General features: G+C 39.9%; 1 protein-coding gene across 3 annotated transcripts in view; it reads right to left on the reverse strand.

The window, feature by feature from the left end:
• TEC (tec protein tyrosine kinase) overlaps nucleotides 1–27,073 on the reverse strand; it is a 167,924-nt gene that overhangs the window by 99,229 nt on the left and 41,622 nt on the right. For all 3 annotated transcript variants that reach the window (XM_055588507.1, XM_055588505.1, XM_055588506.1), the window contains one exon: nucleotides 13,677–13,862. In XM_055588507.1, the coding sequence (XP_055444482.1) occupies nucleotides 13,677–13,814 (138 nt within the window). In that variant the 5' untranslated portion in view covers nucleotides 13,815–13,862. The remainder of the gene's footprint in view (nucleotides 1–13,676; nucleotides 13,863–27,073) is intronic.

Consider the following 27,073-nt stretch of genomic DNA (forward strand, 5'->3'; position numbering starts at 1 on the left):
GGTTTGATTCAGAATATGTATTTTATGTATTCTAAAAGTACATTTTAAAAGGCAGAAAACTTAATAGAAAAAAAAAGGAGGAAAAAAATCTAAAGGGGCACTTAAACAGAGAGTAAACACCAACAGTAAATGAAAATAGGTAGACTTGCTCACCCTTTTTAGTAACCAGGGAAATATATGTTGGAAAAAAAAAAAATGTTATCACCACTCCACACTCACCAGAATCTGGCTACCTACAGAGGCAGAGGTGAAGCTGAACAGGGAAGGAAAGTCCAAGTCTGAGCATGTAGGGGAGGTGGGGGACACTGCCGATACATGTTTAATAACTATTTTAAGACTTAAGAATCATATTTAGCCATGAAAAGGACTCTATGACCACATAATCCAACTTCTTCATTTTAGGGTCGAAACTGAGGTATTGCATGGATAACTCACCTCCTCAAGATCACACTGGCTGCGGCTGCTGCTGCTAAGTCACTTCAGTCGTGTCCGACTCTGTGCGACCCTATAGACGGCAGCCCACCAGGCTCCCCCGTCCCTGGGATTCTCCAGGCAAGAACACTGGAGTGGGCTGCCATTTCCTTCTCCAATACATGAAAGTGAAAAGTGAGAGTGAAGTCGCTCAATCGTGTCCGACTCTTCGAGACCCCATGGACTGCAGCCTCACACCGGCTAGCAGAGCCAAAACAACCTCACACCTTCTAACCACCAACCCATGTTGCACTGAGCCCCAGTATTCTGATGTGCATGAATGTCAGGGCCAAACTATGTCAATCCCCACTCGTAACCCTCCAATATCTTGGTGCTCGGGGCTGGTGCACTGGGATGACCCAGAGGGATGGGATGGGGAGGGAGGTGGGAGCGGGATTCAGGATGGGGAACACATGTACACCCATGGAGGATTCAAGTCAATATATGGCAAAACCAATACAATATTATAAAGTAAAATAAATAAATTAATTAAAAAAAAGAAGAAGAACAAAATTCACTCTTTTGCATGGTTGACAACAATCCATGTACAAACTTGCCCAGGTCACCAGCCACCTCCCCCACCATACTCCACAGCCCCCCCACCCCCGCCAACCCCCCCCACCCTGCCAACTCCACTTCAGTCCCTCAGCCTCTCTGCTGTTTCTGGAGCAGAGAAGTACCCCATGTCTCCCTTGGGGCCTTACTTCCTGGATTCACCTGCTGGAACACCCTCTGCTAGGCTTCCATGTGGCTTTCAAGTATTCCTGTTTAGGATTTTAAATACTTTTATTTTTCTTAATATATTTTTAAAAATTATTTTATTCTCATAATTGGATTAAATTTAGTAGAAAATAACCCTTTTATAGCAAGGTTGGTAATATAAAATTGTGCCCATATGTAAGTACTTAGAAATAATATAGTATACTGGTTGGTTACAAAACAGATATATAAAAATCAAGAGCCTGATTACATATCAATAGTATCTAACTATAACACATCTTGAAAATTCACCTGTTCATAAGAGTAACTACAACCATAAAATACTCAGGAATATATTTAATATGAGACTTTTTAAAAACAATGCTAAAACTTTAATTAAAGAAAAATAAATTGACAAATTTAAGTAGATAAACTAGCTTGATCTTGAAAGAAAAATTTAAGAGCATAAACTATAAATGTGCTTCCTTTACAGTGGAGATGTCTGGGGGTATTTCACTCGCAGATTTGTAGTTATTATCAGATACCAGAACAAATAGTGTCTCACAAGTTCTACAAAAGCAGATCCAAGTCTTGAGAGGCTTGAGGCTTACACACCTTGGGGAGAAGATTCTTATTTTCAGTGCAAAATTATAAATGTGAAAGTGCTAGGGCCCTTCTAGGGGCTTTACAAATCCAATTCTATGGAATTGAAAGGTTCTAATACTTACTTCTCTTTACCTTCCCAGTTGATCTACCTCTAGTGTTATGAAATATAAAACTGAACAACACAACATTCATCAAACCAGCATTCATTCTATCACGTGCCAGTGGACAAAAGAGACACTTACAGGGTAAACGCAATGAGAGCACCACCAACAGATGCTCAGAGGTGCCAAAAATGAGAACTAGCCCTATCCCAAGGTATGCATGGTTTCCCAGGTAGCAGAGTGGTCAAGAACCCGCCTGCCAATGCAGGAGATACAAGAGATGCAGGTTCAACCCCTGGGTCAGGAAGGTCCCCTGGAGGAGCAAATGGCAACCCACTCCAGTATTCTCGCCTGGAGAATTCCATAGACAGAGTAGCCTGGCGGGCTACAGTCCAGGGGGTCACAAAAAGTCAGACATGACTGAGCGCGCGCACACACACACACACACACACACACAGTATGCATCTCCCCTAGTGATCAGACTCCACAAATGCAACTAGACTACAAGGAGCAAAGATCAATGAAATCACCTGTGATTAGTGACTTATTAGGAAAATGAAATGGTTATGCTTATTGCAAAAAAAAAAATGTCTGTATCTGGGAAAAGCCAGATGCAAGACAAAAACTCTGAAACACATTATACTAAAAAGACAGAAGTGGGTAGACAATGCAATTTACTTATAACAACAACAATCACTGACACTTAGAATGGCACCTACTATATGCCAGGAACTGTCCTAACTACTTCATATGCAGGGGAATCCATTTACTCCTGACAAAAACCTGTAAGGAAGTACTATTATTTGCCCCAGTTTAACGATGAGGAAAATGAGACACAGAGAGATTAAGTAATTTGACTGAGGTCACACAGTTAATAAGTAACAAATTGAGAATTTGAACCCACACGATCTGGCTCCAGAGTCCATGATCTACTCTCTAACTCACAGAAAAGCAATTAAATCAAAGATGGACCTCAGACCACAACAGAAGTTCCCTACAGTGAAGAAGGAATAGAAAACCGCTGATAAGCTTGTTCTAGAACCTCTAGAAATATACTCTCTCATCCAGTAGATATTGGTCTTGTTTCCTACATATATTTTAGTCGTAATACCTATCTTAGGAAGTGATTAACTGTGATGTCTGAAAGTAAAAGAATCGCTTTGTTTAAAAACAAATTCTAAATTCCATATTTGACCTTTAGCTTCAAGCTGCTCACTTTTTTCCAAGAAAATTCAAGTCTCTACCCTTTTTTTTGATGTTGTACAATAATCAGTGCTTCCTTGATGGCTCAGACGGTAAAGAATCTGCTTGCAATGCAGGAGACCTGGGTTCAATCCCTGGGTTGGGAAGATCCCCTGAAGAAGGGAATGGCTATCTGGTCAAGTATTCTTGCCTGGAAAATTCCATGGACAGAGGGGCCTGATAGGCTACAGTCCATGGAGTCACAAAGAGTTGGAGACGAGTGAGCAACTAACACTTAGCCAGGACTGAGTTAGCCTAAAAATCAGCTTAACTATTTAGAAAAAATATTTAACTACTTATCTACTACTTTAAAAAGCACTTAACTTCTTACTGCAATAGATTTTATGGGTTCTCTTCAGCTGTGATAATGTTCTCTACTTGTTGGGATAGAATATGAATATGAATAAATTCATCTTTAATTGAGTTACCTGTGAGTTTTCTTTGTGAAGAAAATTTGACCATTCATACTTTGAAATGAGGGCTTCCTGAATAGCTCAGCTGGTAAAGAATCCGCCTACAATGCAGGAGACCCAGCTCAATTCCTGGGTCAGGAAGTTCCCCTGGAGAAGGCATAGGCTACCCACTCCTTAGGCTTCCCTGGTGGCTCAGATGGTAAAGAATCTGCCTGCAATGTGGGAGACCTGGGTTCGATCCCTGGGTTGGGAAGATCCCCTGGAGAAGGTTATGGCAACCCACTCCAGTATTCTTGACTGGACAATCCCTATAGACAGAGGAGCCTGGTGGGCTACAGTCCATGGGGTCACAAACAGTCAGACACGACTGAGCAACTAAGCACAGCACAAGCACTTTGAAATGAACTATTTAAAGTTAAATAAAATGAATTATTTAACCAAACCCATTTTAAAGTTCTGAAGAGTTACAACTTCAGTTTAGCCCTTTCCATTTCTTTCATCTAAGCATTCACAGGAATGTGTTCTTTCTGTGGGTCTCTTTTCTGTACAACTATAATTCACTGAAATGCATAGGGTTCCCAGCATCTCACAGGGGTGCAATGAGGAAAAAAGCAAACACAATTCAACATCTGCTAAAAGAACACCCTTTCAAGATCTTATATATAAAGCTACAGAAGGAAAGGAGGAAGGAAATGTATGCTTAGAGGCGGTCAGTGAAAACACTATTTAAGGAAGTCCCCCTTCATGGGAAGGAACATAATGTGGTTTAACAGCATGCTAGCCAGAAAGAAAAGACATCTTGGTTCACCTAGTCAAATGGGATCTCACTTCAGAGAATGTACGTGACTTAGTTGTTCCTCCTTCAGTGTCTTCACTTGTGAAGTAAATAGTGGAGAAATGGTTATCTACACATATACTTTATGGAGATGCTATGGAGAACAGAATATTGCAAGTGTGTATGCAAAACCCCTCTATGTTTGTGAAATCTAGGCTATGTAAAGTCTAAGAACAGAGGGAAACCCAAGGGCGAGGGAAGTTCAGAGTTCAGGTAATCCAGAAAAGTATGGGCGAGTGCAAATAACTGTGGCATACAAGGACAAGAACTCCAGATGGCAAGAAGTCCCCTTTGAAACAGACTGGATGCAGGATAGGAAAGTCTACCATTATGAACCCAGAAAGTAGAACTATAATTTAATCAGATTGTAAGCTTAACAAAACCAGGATCATCCATTTTTCGGTTTCCCCATCCCTATCTTATTGTGTGTGTGTGTGTATGGTCAGTCATTTCTGACTTTTTGCAACTCATGGACTGTAGCCTGCCAGGTTCCTCTGCCCATGGAATTCTCCAGGCAAGAATACTGAAATGGGCTGCCATTTCCTTCTCCAGAGGATCTTCCCGACTCAGGGATCAAACCCGGGTCTCCTGCACTACAGGCAGATTCTTTACCATCTGAGCTACTGGGAAGTCCGTGGTTCCTCTACTCATATAATTTGGCCTCTTTTCTAATTGTCCTTCAGGATAAGTGATATCATATCTATCCTCATCAACAAACACTTAATAGAAACTACTAATTATAGAACTAGCTTCCAAGATTTCTAAGGATCCCCAGACCAGCAGCTCATGATGCAGAGAACAAAACTCATCTTACAAAAACCATAATGTCAAATACAGTTCTTTAAAAAAAAAAAAAGCTGCAACAAGTGACATACACTTCTGGTTAAAACAAGTTTCTTTTAAGACAGGCAGGTGGGAAAGGGGGGTACAGAGAAACACTGTTTCCACTATACTGCCATTTCCCAGACATTCTGGGAATTGGTCTTCTCATAATTGCCTTCAGTGCCTACAGCACAGTTTTCTGAATATATTTAGTGCTAAAATAACTATACAAAACTTTGATGTAAATTTTATTTTTTGATAACACTAAAAATTGCTGAAAGCTATGAATAAATTAGGTAATACCATTTCTGAACAGAAATGCTAATTTTTTCTTACAGGCTTTGTCTTTCTCATCATGATACAAATAATTAATGAATAAATCACAATTATTATAGCCAGATCCAGAAGTGTTTTTGAGACCTAGAATTCTTCTATTATTTCTACTTTTAGGTAGCATGAGGACCAAACCTTTGATTAAACTCCCACTTCATTTACTAGAAATTACTCATACTGTACTGTTCTCCATAAAATGCTTTATATGACTAGTAATTGTTTAACACAGAAAAATAAAAAGTTAAAATTGAGGAGGGGGCGAGAGAAAGGGAAACAGGAACAAGTGATTTCTAATCATCCCAGGGTACCAGGCTAAAATAATTTATTTCATCGGAAGGTGATCTTCAGCTCCTAATGATGACCATGAGAATGTGAGCAGGGGAATAACTTATAATGATTTTTAAATCTGATTTCATGCATGTGGACTCTCATATACAGTCACCGAGTATTCATGATATAGTTGGCATTTTACAACAAAGAACACTATTTCCTGCATACCGTTCTCTTCCTTGCACCATGAACATTTACAAATTGTATGTCTTGACCTACTAAACACAATGCATGATCAGGGATTAGATGCTAGATTTGGGAGGGGAGGTTTTGAAACAACTATGAAAACATCAGTGGAATGATGAATGAAATTTGACCATGGCTGCTGCTGCTGCTGCTGCTAAGTCGCGTCAGTCGAGTCCGACTCTGTGCAACCCCATAGACGGCAGCCCACCAGGCTCCTCTGTCCCTGGGATTCTCCAGGCAAGTGAACTGGAGTGGGTTGCCATTGCCTTCTCCTATTTGACCATGGACTCTGGACCAAATAATAGTATTGTAACAGTGTTACATGTCTTGACTTTGACCATTGTACTGTTGTTCTAAAAGAGAATATCCTCATTTTTAGGCAATATACAACAACCCATTTAGTGGCAAAAAGGGATTATCTACATGGGCCTTTGCTGTGATCCAGTTAAGACTCTACACTTCCACTGCAGAGGGCACAGGTTCTATTCCTGATGCGGCCAAAAAAAAAAAAAAAAAAAAGAAGAAGTAAAGAAGGGGACTGTCTACAACTTATTCTCCAGTGGTTCAGAAAACATGCATAGAAAGAGAAAGAGACCAAGTAACAGACCAACAGAATGACAGAGCGAATGGGGCAACCAGAGGCAATTTGTGAATCTAAGTAAAGGTTATTTGAGAGTTCCTTGTACTAGTCCTGCAACTTTTCTATCAGTTTGAAACTATAGCAAAATAAAAGGTTATAAAAATACTTTAGGAGAGTGGATAGAACAAATGGTGTTATCCCCCTCTTCAGTCTTAAATACGTTTCTGCTTCCTAGAGGGAAAAAAAAAAACAACAGTGAATACTGTTCGATGGAAATAGATAAATTGGTAAATAAAGAGGGTAAATCAGACCCCTAGGACTTCAGACCTACATCTTGGCTGTTTTAAGTGATGAAGAAGGTCAGATCCAGGAGAGGAGAATAAGAACACAAATACGAATCAAGAGTGAGTGAAGAAGAGACAGAGAGGAAATTAAGACACAAGACAGGAAGCTGATACAACCTTATTTCAGAAACATGGAAACTCAACTGCCAGTGAGAAAATGAGTTTTCATGGAATCACAGAGTTGAGACTTTTCAGAGCCAGAAAAATCCCCTAGTACACTAGTCACTGTACTGTTTATGGAGTATTTAGAGCTGTCTCACTTTTTATAAGCTGGAGAACTGTCTGGAAACCTCTAAAGCCTGATGCCAATGCTCCCAATTGTCCTGAAGTAAAAGAAACTATATCTTCCACCCCATACTCACCCCCCAGAATCCTAGAAAGTGCTAGAAGATATAAATCTTCAGGTAGCAATAAGAAGGATCCTATAAACTTATACTTTCCCCTAGGAGTCCACCTAGTCAAGGCATACAACTAAGGGAGAAATAACCAATAATCTCAGAAGCTTACAAGCTCTTATGCCTGCATCATTAGAGTCTCCAGGTTCCCAGGGACAGTCAAGCAAACAACAATATGACCCAGAAGACCTTATAGAAATATGGGAGACGGCCGAGGATATTCAAGAGACTCATGCCATCATCTTGTAACTTCCTCCACCATCCAGACAGTTAAACTTGCTAAAAGGTTAAATTTTCGATCATCTCATCGCATAGAATGTTTGATTTAAGTACAAAGTAATAAAATGATAAGGGAGGTATTACAGAAAGAGCACTGAACTTACAGTTAGAATACCAAGGCTCTAATCCTGACTCTTATTCTTACTAGCATCATGATAACCTTTTTGGTTGTCCATGATATTTCTTGGGCTCCAAAATCACTGCAGATGGTGACTGCAGCCATGAAATTAAAAGACACTTACTCCTTGGAAGCAAAGTTATGACCAATCTAGATAGCATATTCAAAAGCAGAGACATTACTTTACCAACAAAGGTCAGTCTAGTCAAGGCTATGGTTTTTCCTGTGGTCATGTATGGATGTGAGAGTTGGACTGTGAAGAAAGCTGAGTGCCGAAGAATTGATGCTTTTGAACTGTGGTGTTGGAGAAGACTCTTGAGAGTCCTCTTGGACTGCAAGGAGATCCAACCAGTCCATTCTGAAGGAGATCAGCCCTGGGCTTTCTTTGGAAGGAGTGATGCTAAAGCTGAAACTCCAGTACTTTGGCTACCTCATGCGAAGAGTTGACTCATTGGAAAAGACTCTGATGCTGGGAGGGATTGGGGGCAAGAGGAGAAGGGGACGAGAGAGGATGAGATGGCTGGAAGGCATCACTGACTCCACTGACATGAGTCTGAGTGAACTCCAGGAGTTGGTGATGGACAGGGAGGCCTGGCGTGCTGCGATTCATGGGGTCACAAAGAGTCGGACACAACTGAGCGACTGAACTGAACTGAACTGATGTCTGCATAGGATAAACCTACATAGGAAGCCCTACCTTCTTTGAAGGGTTGAGGTCTCCCCAAGTCTCCTTTGAACCAACCAGCCATCCTACTGGGTACTGAGGACTCAACTCTCCACTCAACTCCCGAAAATACGAAAATAGGAAAGCTTTGAACCCTGCCCTCTAAGAGCTTGAAGTCCAATGGGGGAACAGACACATAAACAAAGTCAAGCAACCAAGATGTCTCAATAAAAATATGGGACAGGGCACAGAGGGCTGATGGTGGCTGGTGAGTCCACCACTGGTGTGAGGATTACAGAAAAGGCTTAAAAGATGAGCAAGTGTTGACTAGGCCTCTCACCATATTTTTGATGGATAAAATGTAGATAGATAGATCCTGGCAGGCATGTGGAAGAATATATCACTCCAAGCTGACTGAACAATACTAAGAAAGGTACAATGTGAAAGAGTACAGGTAGAAGACACAGCTGGAGATGGAGGAAGGACAGAGGGAAGACAAGGAAAAATGGCATCAAGTACCTTGTATTCCAATCTAAGGAGTTTTAACTTGATCCTAGAGTAGATGCAAAGCTATAGGTTTTAAGTATCCTTCTGAAGTCTGTATAGTTGAAAGATGAAGATTCAAAAGTAGAATCAACTAGGGCAGTGATCCACCAAAAGAATGAAAGTGGGAGCTGGAATAAGATTCTGATGAAAGAAAAGAGAATTCATGAGACTTGGTTACAGACTGGATGTGTGTTGGGTTGAGCAGTCATGGTAAAGGAGTTAAGGGTGTAAAGAGACAATATATATGAAAGTAATTTCTAAGCTACAAAAACAATTGAAAAACATTGTTTTATAAAGTCTAGGTAGATAGTGACAGAATCAGACAGAAACCTTAGTTTTGTCTGATGTTAATTTTCTTCTACCACAAAGAAACATTTTTAAAAAATCATAACTGAAAGTAAGAAAAATTTCCTCAAAATTTTTTTTAAAATAAAAAAATTTTTTTTAATAAAAATTTATCTGTACTATAGAGAGATTTAATAGATTTTTTTCCTTAATTTTCCCTGGCGTATCAAGGTTGTTTCAAAGCTAGGCTTTCAATAAATAGCCCTGTAATTCATCGGTATTTGATTGACCTTGTGTAAGTTTTTATACGTACAAGTCTCATATTGCTCATTTTTGAAATGGGAGTCCTAATAAGATGTAATACGCTATTCTTTTGAGGAATAAAGAAAATAATGCATGTACTTGGCACAGTAGAACAGTACCTGGCCATATGTGGTACTCAATAATTTGTGCCATAACTACTACAGATGTGTGGGAAAGAGCTAACCTAACAGGCCTGTGAGGCTGAAAAAGGTCTGCTTACAAGGCTGGTCCTTGGCTGGCATCTGGGAACTTGGACTTTGGGAGGGGGAGAGCTCTAACATTCCCAGTGCTGATAAGAATAGCTCACTGGGTCTAAATTGTACAGACAATCTGGTTTACACTGAACACCTGCTTTCTTTCTGGAGTCTGGAGTTTTGGTACATGCTTTGACAGAGGGTGTCTATGTGACCAGCCCAGTGAAAACCTTCAGCACTGAGTCTCCACTGAGATTCCCAGTGAGAAAACATTTCACAACTGCCACAACAGGAGCTGAAGGAATTATACACCCGCTTTGTGACTCTACTGAGAGAGAACTCCTGCAAGCTTGTGCTTGGTTTCTCCAGACCTGCCCCATGCACCTTTTGCCTTGCTCATTTTGCTTTGTCTCCCTTTCACTGAAATAATTCATAGCAGTGAGCTCAACTCTATACTGAGTCCCATGCATTCTGCTGAATCCTTGAACCTAGGGATGGCCTTAGGGATCCCCAGCACAACTAGTCTCCCTGTTCCTCAACTTCATAAACTACTGGCCAGTTTTCAAACCAGAGGAGTATTACAGACAACAAACCAACCAGATTGATAATTTCAAAGTCGAATTATAAAACTTCCTGATTTCTCAAGTAACAGTAGTTGCAGATTTATATACAACTTGAAATTTCTGTATTCAAACATCTCATCATATAGAAATCTCACCATTCTTTGTTTTCTATTATTTAATAGGTCATTTTTCTGATTAAACTCCAGTCCTATTCTTCCCTAGATTCCATGTCAAAACCAAGTGGAGGCTCCAGCAGAATATTAGGTGGTCTGATCTATGTGATTAGTTCCCTAATCAGAAAGCAAGATCACAGTGTCCTCTGTTCTGTGTTATTACAAGAAGAGCAAACAATATAAATTGTCAGTAAGATCATTTATCAGTTCACTAGAAGATGCAGAAATATGAGCTAGTTGAGAATGAATAAGAAGGACAAACCAAAAAATGAACCACAGCAGAAACTAAAACACAAGTTTTCCAACATCAGACTTGGAAGAAACAGCTTGACTGAATTTCCCAATGAATTTCCCAGAATTCCTTGGCACACTTGGAAAAGTACAATAAACTGTACTTAGGGTACAAGGAAATTTTCAGTAAAGTCCTGCTGCCTTCATATCAAAGGAACTGGGATATAGAAAACCTGGAGAAGACTGATGTCTGACTCACACTGTGATTAACTAAGACTTTTAATAAAGGATAAGTGTCACTTAATAGCTATAAAGAAACCACATAGCTACTAAATCAATCAGTAGCCTACCCACTGTTTCTCTTCTAAAACAGAATATGAACAACTAAAATAAATATATCTGGGGCTATCCACTTAAAAGAGTTTTATATTTTTAACAAAATAATATTTTTAAAATACCTGTTGATTTCCATGGGTTACCCACATCACAGCCCTTCTTAGATCACAGCTTCTAGGGTAAGGGAGATGGTAACAAGAACACTGATCCACGGAAAACAGAAAACCAGGCACATTAACCCAAACAGGGAAGAAACACTACAATGAAGTGCTACTGGGCTTACCTAGAAGCCAGGTTCAGAGCTGTCATGAAGGAATTAAGCCCAGTATTATCCGAACTTTTACTTTCTCAAGAATTCAGATTCTTATCTTAAAATTCCAAACTTTTTAATATAGGTAAACATTTGTTTTTAATTGTGGGAGGAAAACAAATCTGCAATCATATTTTCAACTGAAGGTCATAAATGTCCCAACGAACATCAGTTCCTGAGAAAAGAATCCAAAAGGGATAAAAATGCCCAGCTCCTGGGATGAGTAAGGGCTCAGGCAGAACTAGCTAATGCGACTAGGCTCCCTGGGCCAGTCATCAGTAGCCAGAAAGGAGATGAATTCTTTTTTTTTTCCCATTGAAGTATAGTTGATTTACAATATCATGTAAGTTTCATGTATACAGCATGGTGGTTCAGGTTTCTTGCAGATTATATTCCATTATAAATCATAAAATATCGAGTATAATCCCCTGTGTGTGGGTGTGTGTGCTCAGTCGTGTCCGATTCTTTGTGACCCCGTGGACTAGCCCATCAGGCTCCTCCGTCCATGGGATTTTCCAGGCAAGGTAATTCCCTGTGCTATACAGTAAATCGATGATAAGTGTCAGAGGCTGGGCTTTTTTTACATGTTGTGACAACTTCCTCATTCTGTCCTTTCTGGTTCTCATGGTGGATGAAGCTGCTTCCAGGAAAGACAGCGGGTCAGGTTGTCAAACAAGAGGATTTCCACTGTTCTCTTTATTCTCCCCTAAGCTAAAGCAATGAGGGCCTTTTTAACTTTGTATCATCTTGGTATTATCATTTATCATCTTCAAAGTGACTTAACAATTACAAAGAATTTCAACTGTAACAGTCCATATCTCTAAACAGGTAAAGTAGGTTTCCAAGGCTTTCTTGGTTAGTAAAGGACCACACTTTCCCATGTTTACTGTAATATTTCTATTCTTTTCTTATTATACTATTCAAATTATAACAGATCATTATCATACAGCAAAAATGTATTAATCTTTCCCTTAAAATTTATTTTAGATTTTAAAATAATTCATATTTCTAGTCTTACCTGAAACTCTTTTGGAATCCTGAATTTTTCAGATTTAATAAATGTATTATACCTCATATACCACACATAACACTCCCAGCAAGAACTAAGACAGCCCCATGCAATTAAACACATGATTATTACCACATATACCCATATCCACTAAGATAAAAACTAAAAATAGCTTCATCTAAGGTCAGGTTTTACAACTGAGTTTTTGAAGTTTGGGTTTCAGCATTATGGGGATTTAAGAAGGTGGATAAAAGACTGAATTATATGAACCTGTAGAATTCCACAGGTCACAATGACAAGCCACAACAGAAATTAACAGAATTGAGGACTACCAGTGAAAAGCAATGTCATTCTGTCTGTACTGGGGGAACCAAAACACAGAGAAATCAGTGGGAGAAATTAGTGGAAGTAAAACAAAAACAAAAAGAAGCAAATCCATTTCTGAGGATGGTACTCCAGAAAAAAAGTAGAATAAAATAAAATAAAACATCAAGATCACCTACTAGTCAACAACTAGACCATGGCATGTGGTAAACAAGGGCGACCCAGTCTCTCCAGCCATCCCCTGGGACCCGAGAAAATGTCTAAAAGGGAGAACACGGCTGGACCTGCAGTACTAGGTGATGAGTCCCCAGTACAGCAGGAAGAAAAAGGTGGGTCAGAGGCTACTCTGCACTCACACACCTCATCGAGTGGTAGAACCAGAGGACAAACCAACTTAAGAGCCAGGAGCTGGATGACAACAGGAACCCCATGCCAGCTGCTCACCGACCAGGTTCCCAGCGAGCCGCTGTCCCCTGCTCCCATCAAAGGAACTTTGGACGAGCTGCTTAGCACCAAAACAGTTGAACAGTTTTGCTGTCAGTCAACTTCACCAAATCACTAACCAGTTTTAAGGGACTTCCACCGAGTAGTGGAGAAATATTCATATAGAGTGATGGACATAAACACAGTTTGTATGTGCTAATAAAGAAGACTTTGATACATAATATGAGTTTATGGGAAACAGTCATTTACAAAACATACCTAATGAATTCCACAAGGATCTAAAACTGATGTAGGAATTTATTTCCTCTAACAGATTAATTCAGTAGGGCAACATAAAATGTATACCCATGTATACTAAACCCATAATTAACAGACGTGTGACAATGTCCATCCATATTCTAAACTTTATCTTTCAAATCATTAGCTTAACTTCATTAACCTAAAGCTTATTGCATAAGATTTGAAGGGTGTGAGGAATGTCAGTGTCCAAAGGTAGGATCAACATAGAAAGCAGCAAAGTAAATTCTGATTGTCTCCTACCTCTGGGCGACCCTCGTAGTAGGTCAACATGGACTTTGTGAGCACAAAAAGTCTCTCTTTGTAGTTTAAGGGAGATGTCTTCTTTTTCTGCTGTGACCTCTTAATAAGAATCTCTTCCAGAATAGTGTTAAAATTCATCTCGGTCTTCTGATCACTCTTTCTCCTGCCATTGAAGATCCCAGTGTTCTAAAGTAAGAAAATAAACAGTTGAAATAAAATGCAACATGTTAATTATCCAAGGCCAGTCATTCCAAATTACAAAAACAGATTTTACTCTGACAGCTGGAGCTGAGGAATGTTACTCTACGCACCCGGACTGAAAGTGCCCAGGGCATGAAAGCTCAACCTCCTCTTCTTCCCTGCTGCTGCTGCTGCTGCTAAGTCACTTCAGTCGTGTCCAACTCTGTATGACCCCATAGACGGCAGCCCACCAGGCTCCCCCGTCCCTGGGATTCTCCAGGCAAAAACACTGGAGTGGGTTGCCATTTCCTTCTCCAATGCATGAAAGTGAAAAGTGAAAGTGAAGTCGCTCAGTCGTGTCAGACTCTTCGCGACCGCATGGACTGCAGCCCACCAGGCTCCTCCATCCATGGGACTTTCCAGGCAAGAGTACTGGAGTGGGGTGCCATTGGAAGTTACTGTGTATAAAATCATAGAGGCAGGGACTTCCCAGGTGGTCCAGTGGCTAAGACTCTGGGCTCACAATACTGGGGGCCTGGGTTCGATCCCTGGCCAAGGAACTAGATTCCACATGCAGCAACTAAAGATCCTGTATGCCACAACTAAGACCTGACACAATTAAATAAAATATTTTTTTAAAAATCAGAGAGGCAACAGGAGTCATGTGAAGAGAATAAGTGGTTATCAGAAAGCACAACTGGGAACTTGCCACTGAGTTTGGCAGTGAGAAATTTACAAACTTTTTGGCCAACCCAATACCAACCTCAGCCAACATGATACCACCCAAGCTGACACCCTGGCAACCCCCTTGCAACTCCCTACTACTGATCTTTCATTATCCAATCAGGCCCTCTGTTTTCTGTAAAGTTACTTTACAACAGCTTAACCTCTGAACATCAGTTTCTTTCATTCATAAAATATGGAGCTAAATATCACAAGGTTACTGTGAGGTTTAATGAGATGTGAAAGAGAACTTACTTATTATGAAACACTGTACAAATGTTTATTATTGTTATTTTTTAATTGCAATGTTCTTTTTTCAGCTTAAAGAATTATCATCTGGCCATGAAAATAGCTTTCCAACTGGTCTTCCTTTCACCCCAGCTCCTGCCTCATTTTATTCAAACTACATGCCCTTTACTTTCATTGGCTCAGCCTCCGAAGACATCACTGTCATCACACCACATTCATTCACTGGAAATCCCCCAGGCCTCCCCAAAGCCCTCCTCTTCACCTGCAGGATAAAGTAAAAATTCTTCAGCCAAAACACTAGACATGGCCCACAATTTAGCTGCAACCTAACATCCAACCTTTATTTTTACTGCTCTCCAAACACTCCACCAGAGAAGGCAATGGCACCCGACTCCAGTACTCTTGCCTGGAAAATCCCATGGACGGAGGAGCCTGGCGCGCTGCAGTCCATGGGGTCACTAAGAGTCAGACATGACTGAGCGACTTCACTTTCACTTTTCAGTTTCATGCACTGGAGAAGGAAACGGCAACCCACTCCAATGTTCTTGCCTGGAGAATCCCAGGGACGGGGGAGCCTGGTGGGCTGCTGTCTATGGGGTCGCACAGAGTCGGACACAACTGAAGCGACTTAGCAGCAGCAGCAGCCAACATTCCACATCCCAGTCAAAATAGTCAGCATTCATTCCCTGGCATAGAGAACCCCCTCTCTCCACCTATGAAAACTACTAGCTCAAAACTCACCTCCCTGATGAAGCCTTTCCTGATGGTCTCAATTAATTAAAAACTATCTGGTTCCTGGGCCCATGATCTCTGTATCACCCATCACAGAGCTCATTGTTGCCTTCCATGTTTTAGAGCAATTGATGTTGCTCTAAATTGATATTCTAACTCTCACCTAGATTTTAAGCTCCTGGAGGAATAATTCTCAACTTTAAGTGCACATCAGAATCACACAGGGAAGTTTTTTTCAGAATTCAGACATCCTGAACCCACACCTAGGTACTCTGAATTGGTCTGGGGTGGGGTCCAGGGCATCATGGTTTATAGATTTGAGAGCCACTATCTTAAATGAGGAGAAACTAGGCTCTGACACAAACTCTTTATACCACTCTTAATGCCTCTCAATAAGAGGTGGATAACATGTCTAATTGACCCATTATCCTAAGCTGAGAAGTCAGAGAAAAAAGCTCTTGTTCCTTTGCATCTAAGTTGGTCCTCCTTAGTTTAAACTATAAATTTGGTACTGACCCAGCAAGCCCACAACACAGCAAATACCCTGAGAAAACAATAATCAAAAAAGACTCTTGTACCCCAATGTGCATAGCAGCACCATTTAAAATAGCCAGAACATGGAAGCAACCTACATGCTTATCAACAGATAAATGGATAAAGATGTGGTACATATATACAATGTGATATTAGACATAAAAAAGAACAAATCTGAGTCAGGTCTAGTGAGGTGAATGAACCTAGAACCTGTTATACAGAGTGAAGTAAGAGAAATATATTTATTTTTCTCAGAAAGAGAAAAATAAATATATTAATGCATATATATGGAATCTTAAAAAATGGTATTGACAAGCTTATTTGCAGGGGAGGAATGGAGACACAGATGTAGAAAATCGACTTGTAGACACAGCGGAGGAGGGAGAGAGTGGGCCAAATGGAGAAAGTAGCATCAACATACATACACTATCAGATGTAAGATGGGTAGCTGGTGAGAGGTTACTAAGTGGCACAAGAAGCCCAGTCAGTGCTCTGTGATGACCTGGGGGGATGCTATGGGGGGAGAGGATGGAGGTTAGGGAGGGAGTGGAAGTACGTATAATTATGGCTGACTTGCACTGTTGTATGGCAGAAACCAACACAACATTGTAAAAATTTTAAACTACATACTTAAATAAATGAAAAAAATAGTTCATTGTTGTCATAATCTGTTGGTCAATGGGAAATCCTGGCCAAAGAATACTATGAAAGTTCATATAAACAAATGAAAGTTCTCCTCACGTAGATTTTCAGTTAAAGATGGAGGGCTGAATGTACACATTAGCCCAGGCTTCGTCCTAAAATACTAGTGTTAAGGGAAGACATTGCATACATAAAACAAGGTCAGGATACAGCCAAAATAAAGTACACAGAACCAAAAGAGAGGAACCCTGGGAGAAAAATAGGTATGAAAAGCACAGTAGAAGAGTCAGAATATAAAACTGAGGAAATATCCCCAAAATATGAAACAAAAAATAAAAATAAAAACTGGAGAGGAAATATAATTTTCTGGATCCACCCAGAAAATTTAGCATTTGAAAAATAGGAGTTCCAAGAGGAGAAAGCAGTGAGAAACCAATCAAAGAAGGAATTTAGGAAAATTTCCCCAAATTAAAGATTACTTCTCAATTGAAACAGAACCAAATCAGCAGAGCTCATAAAATTTCCAAAATCACAGGGACAAGCAGAAGATTCAGCAAGCTTAAAAATAGGTTTCATAGAAAGGATCAAAATTCATAATAGCAATCATCAAGGACATAATAGAAGCTAGAAAATAATGGAGAAATTTTTTGAAGAAAATTTATTTCTAACCTAAGAGTCTATAGCTGTTCCCTGGTGGCTCAGAGGATAAAGCATCTGCCTGCCATGTGGGAGACCCGGGTTCGATCCCTTGGTTGGGAAGATCCCCTGGAGAAGGAAATGGCAACCCACTCCAGTATTCTTGCCTGGGAAATCCCATGGACAGAGGAGCCTACAGTCCACAGGGTCGCAAAGATTTGGACACGACTGAGCGAGTTCACTTCACTAAGAGTCTATCCTCAACCGAACTATCAATACAATGACAAGAGAATAAAAACATTTTTCAAATATGCAAGGTTTTAACATTTTTACCTCCTATTCACCCTCTTCAAATAGCTACCTGAGGACAATACTCCATTAAAATAAAAAACTATATCACAAAATACATGGAATCCAGGAAACAAGGGTTTCAAAACAAAAGAGGTAAAGAGAGTCTCCCAGACAATGGTGAAGGGAAATCTCAAGCTGACATTGGGCAGCAGACTGAAAATCACCAGGCCAAATTAGACCAAGGGCAGGTCAGGAAGCAAGTTAGAACTGGACATGGAACAAGAGACTGGTTCCAAATAAGAAAAGGAATACATCAAGGCTGTATATTGTCACCCTGCTTATTTGACTTATATGTAGAGTACATCATGAGAAACACTGGGCTGGAAGAAGCACAAGCTGGAATCAAGATTGCCAGGAGAAATATCAATAACCTCAGATATGCAAATGACACCACCCTTATGGTAGAAAGTGAAGAGGAACTAAAGAGCCTCTTGATGAAAGTGAAAGAAGAGAGTGAAAAAGTTGGCTTAAAGCTCAACATTCAGAAAACGAAGATCATGGCATCTGGTCCCATCACTTCATGGGAAATAGATGGGGAAACAGTGGAAACAGTGTCAGACTTTATTTTTCTGGGCTCCAAAATCACTGCAGATGGTGATTGCAGCCATGAAATTAAAAGACACTTACTCCTTGGAAGGAAAGTTATGACCAACCTAGATAGCATATTGAAAAGCAGAGACATTACTTTGCCAACAAAGGTCCTTCTAGTCAAGGCTATGGTTTGTCCAGTGGTCATGTATGGATGTGAGAGTTGGACTGTGAAGAAAGCTGAGTGCCGAAGAATTGATGCTTTTGAACTGTTGTGTTGGAGAAGACTCTTGAGAGTCCCTTGGACTGCAAGGAGATCCAACCAGTCCATCCTAAAGGAGATCAGTCCTGGGTGTTCTTTGGAAGGACTGATGCTAAAGCTGAAACTGCAGTACTTTGGCCACCTGATGCGAAGAGTTGACTCATTGGAAAAGACTCTGATGCTGGGAAGGACTGGGGTCAGGAGGAGAAGGGGACGACTGAGGATGAGATGGATGGATGGCATCACTGACTCGATGGACCTGAGTTTGGGTGAACTCCGGGATTTGGTGATGGACAGGGAGGCCTGGTGTGCTGCGATTCATGGGGTCACGAAGAGTCGGACATGACTGAGTGACTGAACTGAAATGAACTGAAACAGTTCTTGGAAGGAATTATTCCAGGAAATGAACCTGAAGGTATTGAGAGAAGGTCTATAATAAATTAGTTAAAATGTAGCAAACCTAAAAATAATAAATGAATTTATGGAAAGTAAGAAATTACACAGAAAAGGAAAAATAATCACAGTTTGCTACAGAGTTTAGCCATATATAACATCTAGAACATCATAATAAAATAGACTATAAGTAGTTATCTTATCTTTAAGATCAAACTAGTCAATCTGAAAGTAAATCAAGCCTGAACACTCTTTGGAAGGACTGATGCTGAAGATGAAGCTCCAATACTTTGGCCACCTGATGCAAAGAGCTGACTCATTAGAAAAGACCCTGATGCTGGGAAAGACTGAAGGCAGAAGGAGAAGAGGAAGACAAAGGATGAGATGGTTGGATGGCATCACTGATTCAATGAACATGAACTTGGGCAAACTCTGGGAGATGATGAGGGACAAGGTAGTCATGGGTTCACAAAGAGACACAACTAAGCGACTGAACAACAATAATCTTACTACTAACATAAAAATACTGGGATAAGGGAATGCAGGAAATATGCTTCTTTGTGGATTCCAAGGTATGTTGTGAAAGAGAACTATGTCCTCCATAGTACTAGGAGGAAGTCAGTGCATCATACCTAAAATTGAAAAAGCAAGAAGTGGCAGCATAAGTACATCACTTAGAGACTTACGATACTAACATGTTGTTTTAAAAGTAAAAGTGGTTGCTTCTGGGATCAGAAAATTATTAGAGGATAGCAGTGGAAAGAGTATTAATATGTTCTCTACTCGCCTTCCCGAAAACTCTATGCAAGCAATAAAATATTCAAATCAGAGAGGAAGATAATCCTTACCTCTAGTGAACAAAAAGATGGCTATGAACCCCAAGCTGCAAACTATGAAATAGGTATCTGTTAAATATTGTGAAAAGTACATCAAAATAGGAGAGGAGTCTGAGTAGATTTCCTTTATAGTAAACATCATCGTCCTGAAAGGTCAATCTATTGACCTTTTGATAAGATCATTGAAATCCAGAGGGATAAGCAGACCATAAGAGAATCAGGGAGTATCCCTGTAGAATTACTATTTACACAGAAAAATAATAAAAAGTATAATCAAGCTTCCACCATTTTGCTATTTGTTGGCATTTCTAAGCACTAAGCACTTCAGATGCAGCAACTCATTTAATTCAACAACCCTATTGAAGGTACTATTCCCTAGTCATATGCTAAGAATAAGAGCCAGATTTTAATACAGGCATTCTCACTACACAGCCTGCACTATTAACCGCAACACACACAACCTCTCCAGTGGAAAGGAAGAGAGAACTAAAGGGAAAAGCATATGATGCGTCATTATCAGCCTTCTATTTAGGCAGATGGCTAAAGGCAATTCGACGCAACCTCCAAATTTCAACAGATAAAACTGACTCCCATGGCATCATTAAGAAGGACACCAATCTCTCAATACCAAAAACTAAAGAGAACAAATGAATTTATAATCAAACAGAAATATACCCACACATTCTACCAGAGGAACAGGGAATGGCAGGAGAAGTATGAGCTCTGGAACGAGCCAAATCCGGGTACCAGGTCAAGTTAGGCTTCTTCAGCTTTGTGAATTTGGGAAAGTCCCTCAACTTTTATGAAACTGAGTTCTCCCTTGGGATAGGGGACTGATGATAAGAAATGTAAATGTAATGTGCATGTCAAAGTCATTTGATCACTGCAAGTTTCAATAACAGATCTAAGAGATTTTTTAAAAAAGAAAAGAAATAGACCATAGAACACAAACTTATGGTTACCAAAGGGGAAAGGAGTGGGGGAGGGATAAATTAGGAGTTTGGGATTAACATACATACACTACTATAAATAAAATAGATAACTACCAAGGACCTACTGTATAGCATAGGGAACTATACTCAATATTTTATAATAACTTACATGGGAAAAGAATCTGAAAAATACATATATATATATATATATATACCTGGATCATTTTGCTATACACCTGAAACTAACACAACATTGTAAATCAACAGTACTTCAATAAGAATACATACATACATAAATAATTAATTTTTAAAACCTGGAGACAGTCACTCTGAATGAAAGAATCGGTTTGATGCTCCAAAGTAAAAAACGAAGATGAAACAAAATGTCAGAGTCCTCCAGCTGATTCTCCCATTTTCCACACCAAAAAGGACTGAGCCATTCAGACAAAAGAATCACAAATGAACCAACTCTGGGTTACAAGTATCTTTTTAAAATAAAACAAAGAGCTATAACTTAAGACCCTTTTCTCTGTGTCTCCTTAACAGTGAACACAAGAACATTCTTTCCTTTACTCTGATTGCTAATTGTTAAAAGCTTGAAAAATAACACATTAGTCTTTGAACGTCAATATTCTTTTTTTATTAAAGTGTTAGTTGATTTACAATACTGTGTTAGTTTAAGGTGTACAGCAAAGTAATTCAGTTATGTTTTTCAGATTATTTTCCATTGTAAGTTTTTATAAGATATGAATATAGTTCCCTGTGCTATACAGTATATCCTTGTTGCTTATCTGAACACCAATATTCTGAAGTAGACAACAGACACTGTTCACTGTTTCACCAATGAGAAACCCAAACCACCATGAAGTTGTATTCTCTGTCTAGTGTTACAAATCTAAATACCAGACTAATGGTTCTTGGTTTCATGGTCTACCAATTTTAGCCAAAAGATCTAAGAACTCTTTTTATCATAAAAATTCTGCCTGAAGAAAAATATGTTTTTTTAAATGGCTACTAAGGTTACCCAGCCTATTTTATACATCCTTTCACAATATTTTTAATCACGGGTACAGAGGTGATTATGAATTACCAAACAAGAGGATGGTAAGAAATACAGTAAATAAGAAACAAACAGCCTACTTGTCAGGGTAGAGAAAAGGATGAACTCCTTACAGAAGAAGCAGAGTGATCAAAGGCTGTTAAAATTCTCATCTTACTATGTTAAGCCATATGAAAATGTCAATGTTTGGCAATATTTTACCTATACAAATCAACAATATTATCTAACTCAATCTAATACTTGTCAATGCTCTAAGAGTAGTAATGTAGTTAAAGCTCTCAATTTCAGAATTTTACATCAGAACACATTGGCTATTACACATTTCATCATAGGTTTACCACAAAGTTTCAGCCTGTTTGTAATGTTAAGAAATCTAGCATGAATAAACATCAGACTGACAATTATCTGAGAGATCAAATGTTGTATGCCTGCCAACAGTTTCTGTGGGTTATATTTCAATTCAAAAGTATCTAAAATGAGTAGGTACTACATAGTAACAAACCTTATTCTGCTCTCTTCTACAATGTAAACTCCAGCTTAAGCCCCAATTTTCTTTTGTAAAAGGGGAACCGAACAGCAGAAACACAAGCAAAAAGGAGGGAAATGCTCGGCTGACTTTAATCAGAATAAAGGGGACATTCTAGGCTCCCCATTTAACATCATGAATCGGTGCTATTCCAGGATCAGGCACTTTTTTAGCTCTCAGATGAGAGTAAAAGTTTAGCCTGCAAGTCTTCCTTACCTACAAAACAAGGCACCCAAGGATTAAACTGGATTTTCTTCAAGTCTTAACTGTGTCTCCTTTCAGCTAGTTGCTCAGTAACAGGCTACAAAGTTTTAAGTAGTTTGTTGATCTACTGAACTTAGGTCTAGATTAGACTCAAAAGGTCAAAAGGCAAAAGTTACAGAAGTCAGCTGACTTATCTCTCCTGGGTATGTAGTGCCTGTCCAGCCACATGGTGGGTGATCACGATGTTGGACTGGGGGCAGACTGTACAGTACTACACTACAGAGAGTGGTTTCTTACTGTCCGTATAATACACGTAAATGCAATAAATTAACATATGCTCTTTAAGACAACAGGTTTGGGGTTCACAACAAAGGACCCCGCTGTGGTCTTTGGCTATGATTGTGGTTGAGGGTCCCCTGGCTAATAAAAATGAAGAGAAAAAAAAAAAGAGATAAAAAGAACAGTGGATGGAGAAAAAAGTTTTGACAAAAGAAACCATGAGCAATACTATTACAAGGAAATTGGCTTCACCTCTTGGCAGGTATCGAGCCAAAAGACAAACTCAAACAAAAGAGCAGAAGGAAGGATTTATTACTTGCAGCAAGTAAGAAGGACAACAAGGACACTTCCCAGAGCATTATCTCCCCAAACAGCAAGACTGGGGCTGGAGCAAAGAGAAGTCAGCATAGAACTGGGGAAAGGGTGACTGAGTCCAGCACAAGTGGATGGAAGTTGGGAGGGTCAGCAAAGGTCACCATCATCATTCCTTAGGTTCCAATGGATCTGGAAATTGTGCCCTCGAGAGGGGTTTGCATTCTGCAAAACAGCTCAAGAATGTGCTTCAGGCTAATCCTGACCTTTGAAATGGTACAACTGATATATTATGGTTAAGTTCTCTCTCTGGCCTGATTATATCTGTTCAGTTTTACCTTCTTTTGCTCCTATAAAACCACTAACTATTGAGACCTATTCTTCTGCAAGAGCAAGCACTGTGGCCAGGCTAGATCACAAAATGACTTAGGCCTAGGATGGCTGGGTTCTCTTCCTCTGAGCACCACCCTATCTGCTTGCGATACCTCGACGCATCATCACATATACTTACACTACAGGAGATACATAGTTAAGTATTATAGAAAGAATCAAAAGTTGTCTTAACATAGAAACTACTCATTGATGAACTGACCACATAGGCTCCAAATATTCCTTCCACATTACTAGGTTCTGCTTCTTTGTGGGTCATTTTCTCTCACTGAATGAGGGAATGCAACAGTCAACAACATCAAATGTTCAAAAGACGAGGGTTTTCAAAAAGTCAATAATGAAAATAATGTTAGAGAATTGCTCCCATCACACTCAATGCCACTGGCAAATAAGGATCTTGCAGTTAGCTGGTAAAAATAAAATAAAACTGGCAATATTATAAAGTAACTATACCCCAATAAGATTAACTAATTAAATGCACTGAGAAAAAACAATAAAATAACACAAGTATCAAAAATGACTTTCACTTTAGAAAGAGAAATATAAATATCATATCAGTTAAGTTCAGTTTAGTCGCTCAGTCTTGTCCGACTCTTCGCGACCCCATGAATCGCAGCACGCCAGGCCTCCCTGTCCATCACCAACTCCCGGAGTTCACTCAGATTCACGTCCATCGAGTCAGTGATGCCATCCAGCCATCTCATCCTCTGTCATCCCCTTCTCCTCCTGCCCCCAATCCCTCCCAACATCAGAGTCTTTTCCAATGAGTCAACTCTTCGCATGAGGTGGCCAAAGTACTGGAGTTCCAGCTTCAGCATCATTCCCTCCAAAGAAATCCCAGGGCTGATCTGCTTTAGGATGGACTGGTTGGATCTCCTTGCAGTCCAAGGGACTCTCAAGAGTCTTCTCCAACACCACAGTTCAAAAGCATCAATTCTTCGGCGCTCAGCCTTCTTCACAGTCCAACTCTCACATCCATACATGACCACTGGAAAAAACCATAGCCTTGACTAGACGGACCTTTGCTGGCAAAGTAATGTCTCTGCCTTTGAATATGCTATCTAGGTTGCTCATAACTTTCCTTCCAAGGAGTAAGTGTCTTTTAATTTCATGGCTGCAATCACCATCTGCAGTGATTTTAGAGCCCAAAAAAATAAAGTCTGACACTGTTTCCACTGTTTCCCCATCTATTTCCCATGAAGTGATGGGACCAGATGCCATGATGTTCGTTTTCTGAATGTTGAGCTTTAAGCCAACTTTTTCACTCTCCACTCTCACTTTCATCAAGAGGCTCTTTAGTTCCTCTTCACTTTCTGCCATAAGGGTGGTGTCATCTGCATATCTGAGTTATTGATATTTCTCCCAGCAATCTTAAGTCCAGCTTGTGTTTCTTCCAGTCCAGCGTTTCTCATGATGTACTCCGCATATAAGTTAAACAAGCAGGGTGACAATATACAGCCTTGACGTACTCCTTTTCCTATTTGGAATCAGTCTGTTGTTCCATGTCCAGTTCTAACTGCTGCTTCCTGACCTGCATACAGATTTCTCAAGAGACAGGTCAGGTGGTCTGGTATTCCAATCTCTTTCAGAATTTTCCACAGTTTATTGTGATCCACACAAAGGCTTTGGCATAGTCAAGAAAGCAGAAATAGATGTTTTTCTGGAACTCTCTTGCTTTTTCCATGATCCAGCAGATGTTGGCAATTTGATCTCTGGTTCCTCTGCCTTTTCTAAAACCAGCTTGAACATCAGGAAGTTCACGGTTCACATATTGCTGAAGCCTGGCTTGGAGAATTTTGAGCATTACTTTACTAGCATGTGAGATGAGTGCAATTGTGCGGTAGTTTGAGCATTCTTTGGCATTGCCTATCTTTGGGATTGGAATGAAAACTGACCTTTCCAATCCTGTGGCCACTGCTGCGTTTTCCAAATTTGCTGGCATATTGAGTGCAGCACTTTCACAGCATCATCTTTCAGGATTTGAAAGAGCTCAACTGGAATTCCATCACCTCCACTAGCTTTGTTCGTAGTGACGCTTTCTAAGGCCCACTTTACTTCACATTCCAGGATGTCTGGCTCTGGGTCAGTGATCACACCATCGTGATTATCTGGGTCGTGAAGATCTTTTTTGTACAGTTTTTCTGTGTATTCCTGCCACCTCTTCTTAATATCTTCTGCTTCTGTTAGGTCCATATCATTTCTGTCCTTTATAGAGCCCATCTTTGCATGAAATGTTCCATTGGTATCTCTAATTTTCTTGAAGAGATCTCTAGTCTTTCCCATTCTGTTGTTTTCCTCTATTTCTTTGCATTGATTGCTGAGAAAGGCTTTCTTATCTCTTCTTGCTATTCTTTGGAACTCTGCATTCAGATGTTTATATCTTTCCTTTTCTCCTTTGCTTTTCGCTTCTCTTCTTTTCAGAGCTATTTGTAAGGCCTCCTCAGACAGCCATTTTGCTTTTTTGCGTTTCTTTTCCATGGGGATGGTCTTGATCCCTGTCTCCTGTACAATGTCACAAACCTCATTCCATAGTTCATCAGGCACTCTATCAGATCTAGGCCCTTAAATCTATTTCTCACTTCCACTGTATAATCATAAGGGATTTGATTTAGGTCATACCTGAATGGTCTAGTGGTTTTCCCTACTTTCTTCAATTTCAGTCTGAATTTGGCAATAAGGAGTTCATGATCTGAGCCACAGTCAGCTCCTGGTCTTGTTTTTGCTGACTGTATAGAGCTTCTCCATCTTTGGCTGCAAAGAATATAATCAATCTGATTTTGGTGTTGACCATCTGGTGATGTCCATGTGTAGAGTATTCTCTTGTGTTGTTGGAAGAGGGTGTTTGCTATGACCAGTGCATTTTCTTGGCAAAACTCTATTAGCCTTTGCCCTGCTTCATTCCGTATTCCAAGGCCAAATTTGCCTGTTACTCCAGGTGTTTCTTGACTTCCTACTTTTGCATTCCAGTCCCCTATAATGAAAAGGACATCTTTTTTGGGTGTTAGTTCTAAAAGGTCTTGTAGGTCTTCATAGAACTGTTCAACTTCCGCTTCTTCAGCGTTACTGGTTGAGGCATAGAGAGATCATTCTGTCGTTTTTGAGCTTGCATCCAAGTACTGCATTTCAGACTCTTTTGTTTATCATGATGGCTACTCCATTTCTTCTGAGGGATTCCTGCCCATGGTAGTAGATATAATGGTCATCTGAGTTAAATTCACCCATTCCAGTCCATTTTAGTTCACTGATTCCTAGAATGTCTACATTCACTCTTGCCATCTCTTGTTGGACCACTTCCAATTTGCCTTGATTCATGGACCTGACATTCCAGGTTCATATGCAATATTGCTCTTTACAGCATCGGACCTTGCTTCTATCACCAGTCACATCCACAGCTGGGTATTGTTTTTGCTTTGGCTCCATCCCTTCATTCTTTCCGGAGTTATTTCTCCACTGATCTCCAGTAGCATACTGGGCCCCTTCTGACCTGGGGAGTTCCTCTTTCAGTATCCTATCATTTTGCCTTTTCAGACTGTTCATGGGGTTCTCAAGGCAAGAATACTGAAGTGATATATAAATATCATATACTGAGACATATATATGGAATCTGAAGAGATGGTACTGATGAATT

This window comes from Bubalus kerabau, chromosome 7 (genome assembly GCF_029407905.1).
Source record: "Bubalus kerabau isolate K-KA32 ecotype Philippines breed swamp buffalo chromosome 7, PCC_UOA_SB_1v2, whole genome shotgun sequence".
Lineage (NCBI taxonomy): Eukaryota > Metazoa > Chordata > Mammalia > Artiodactyla > Bovidae > Bubalus > Bubalus kerabau.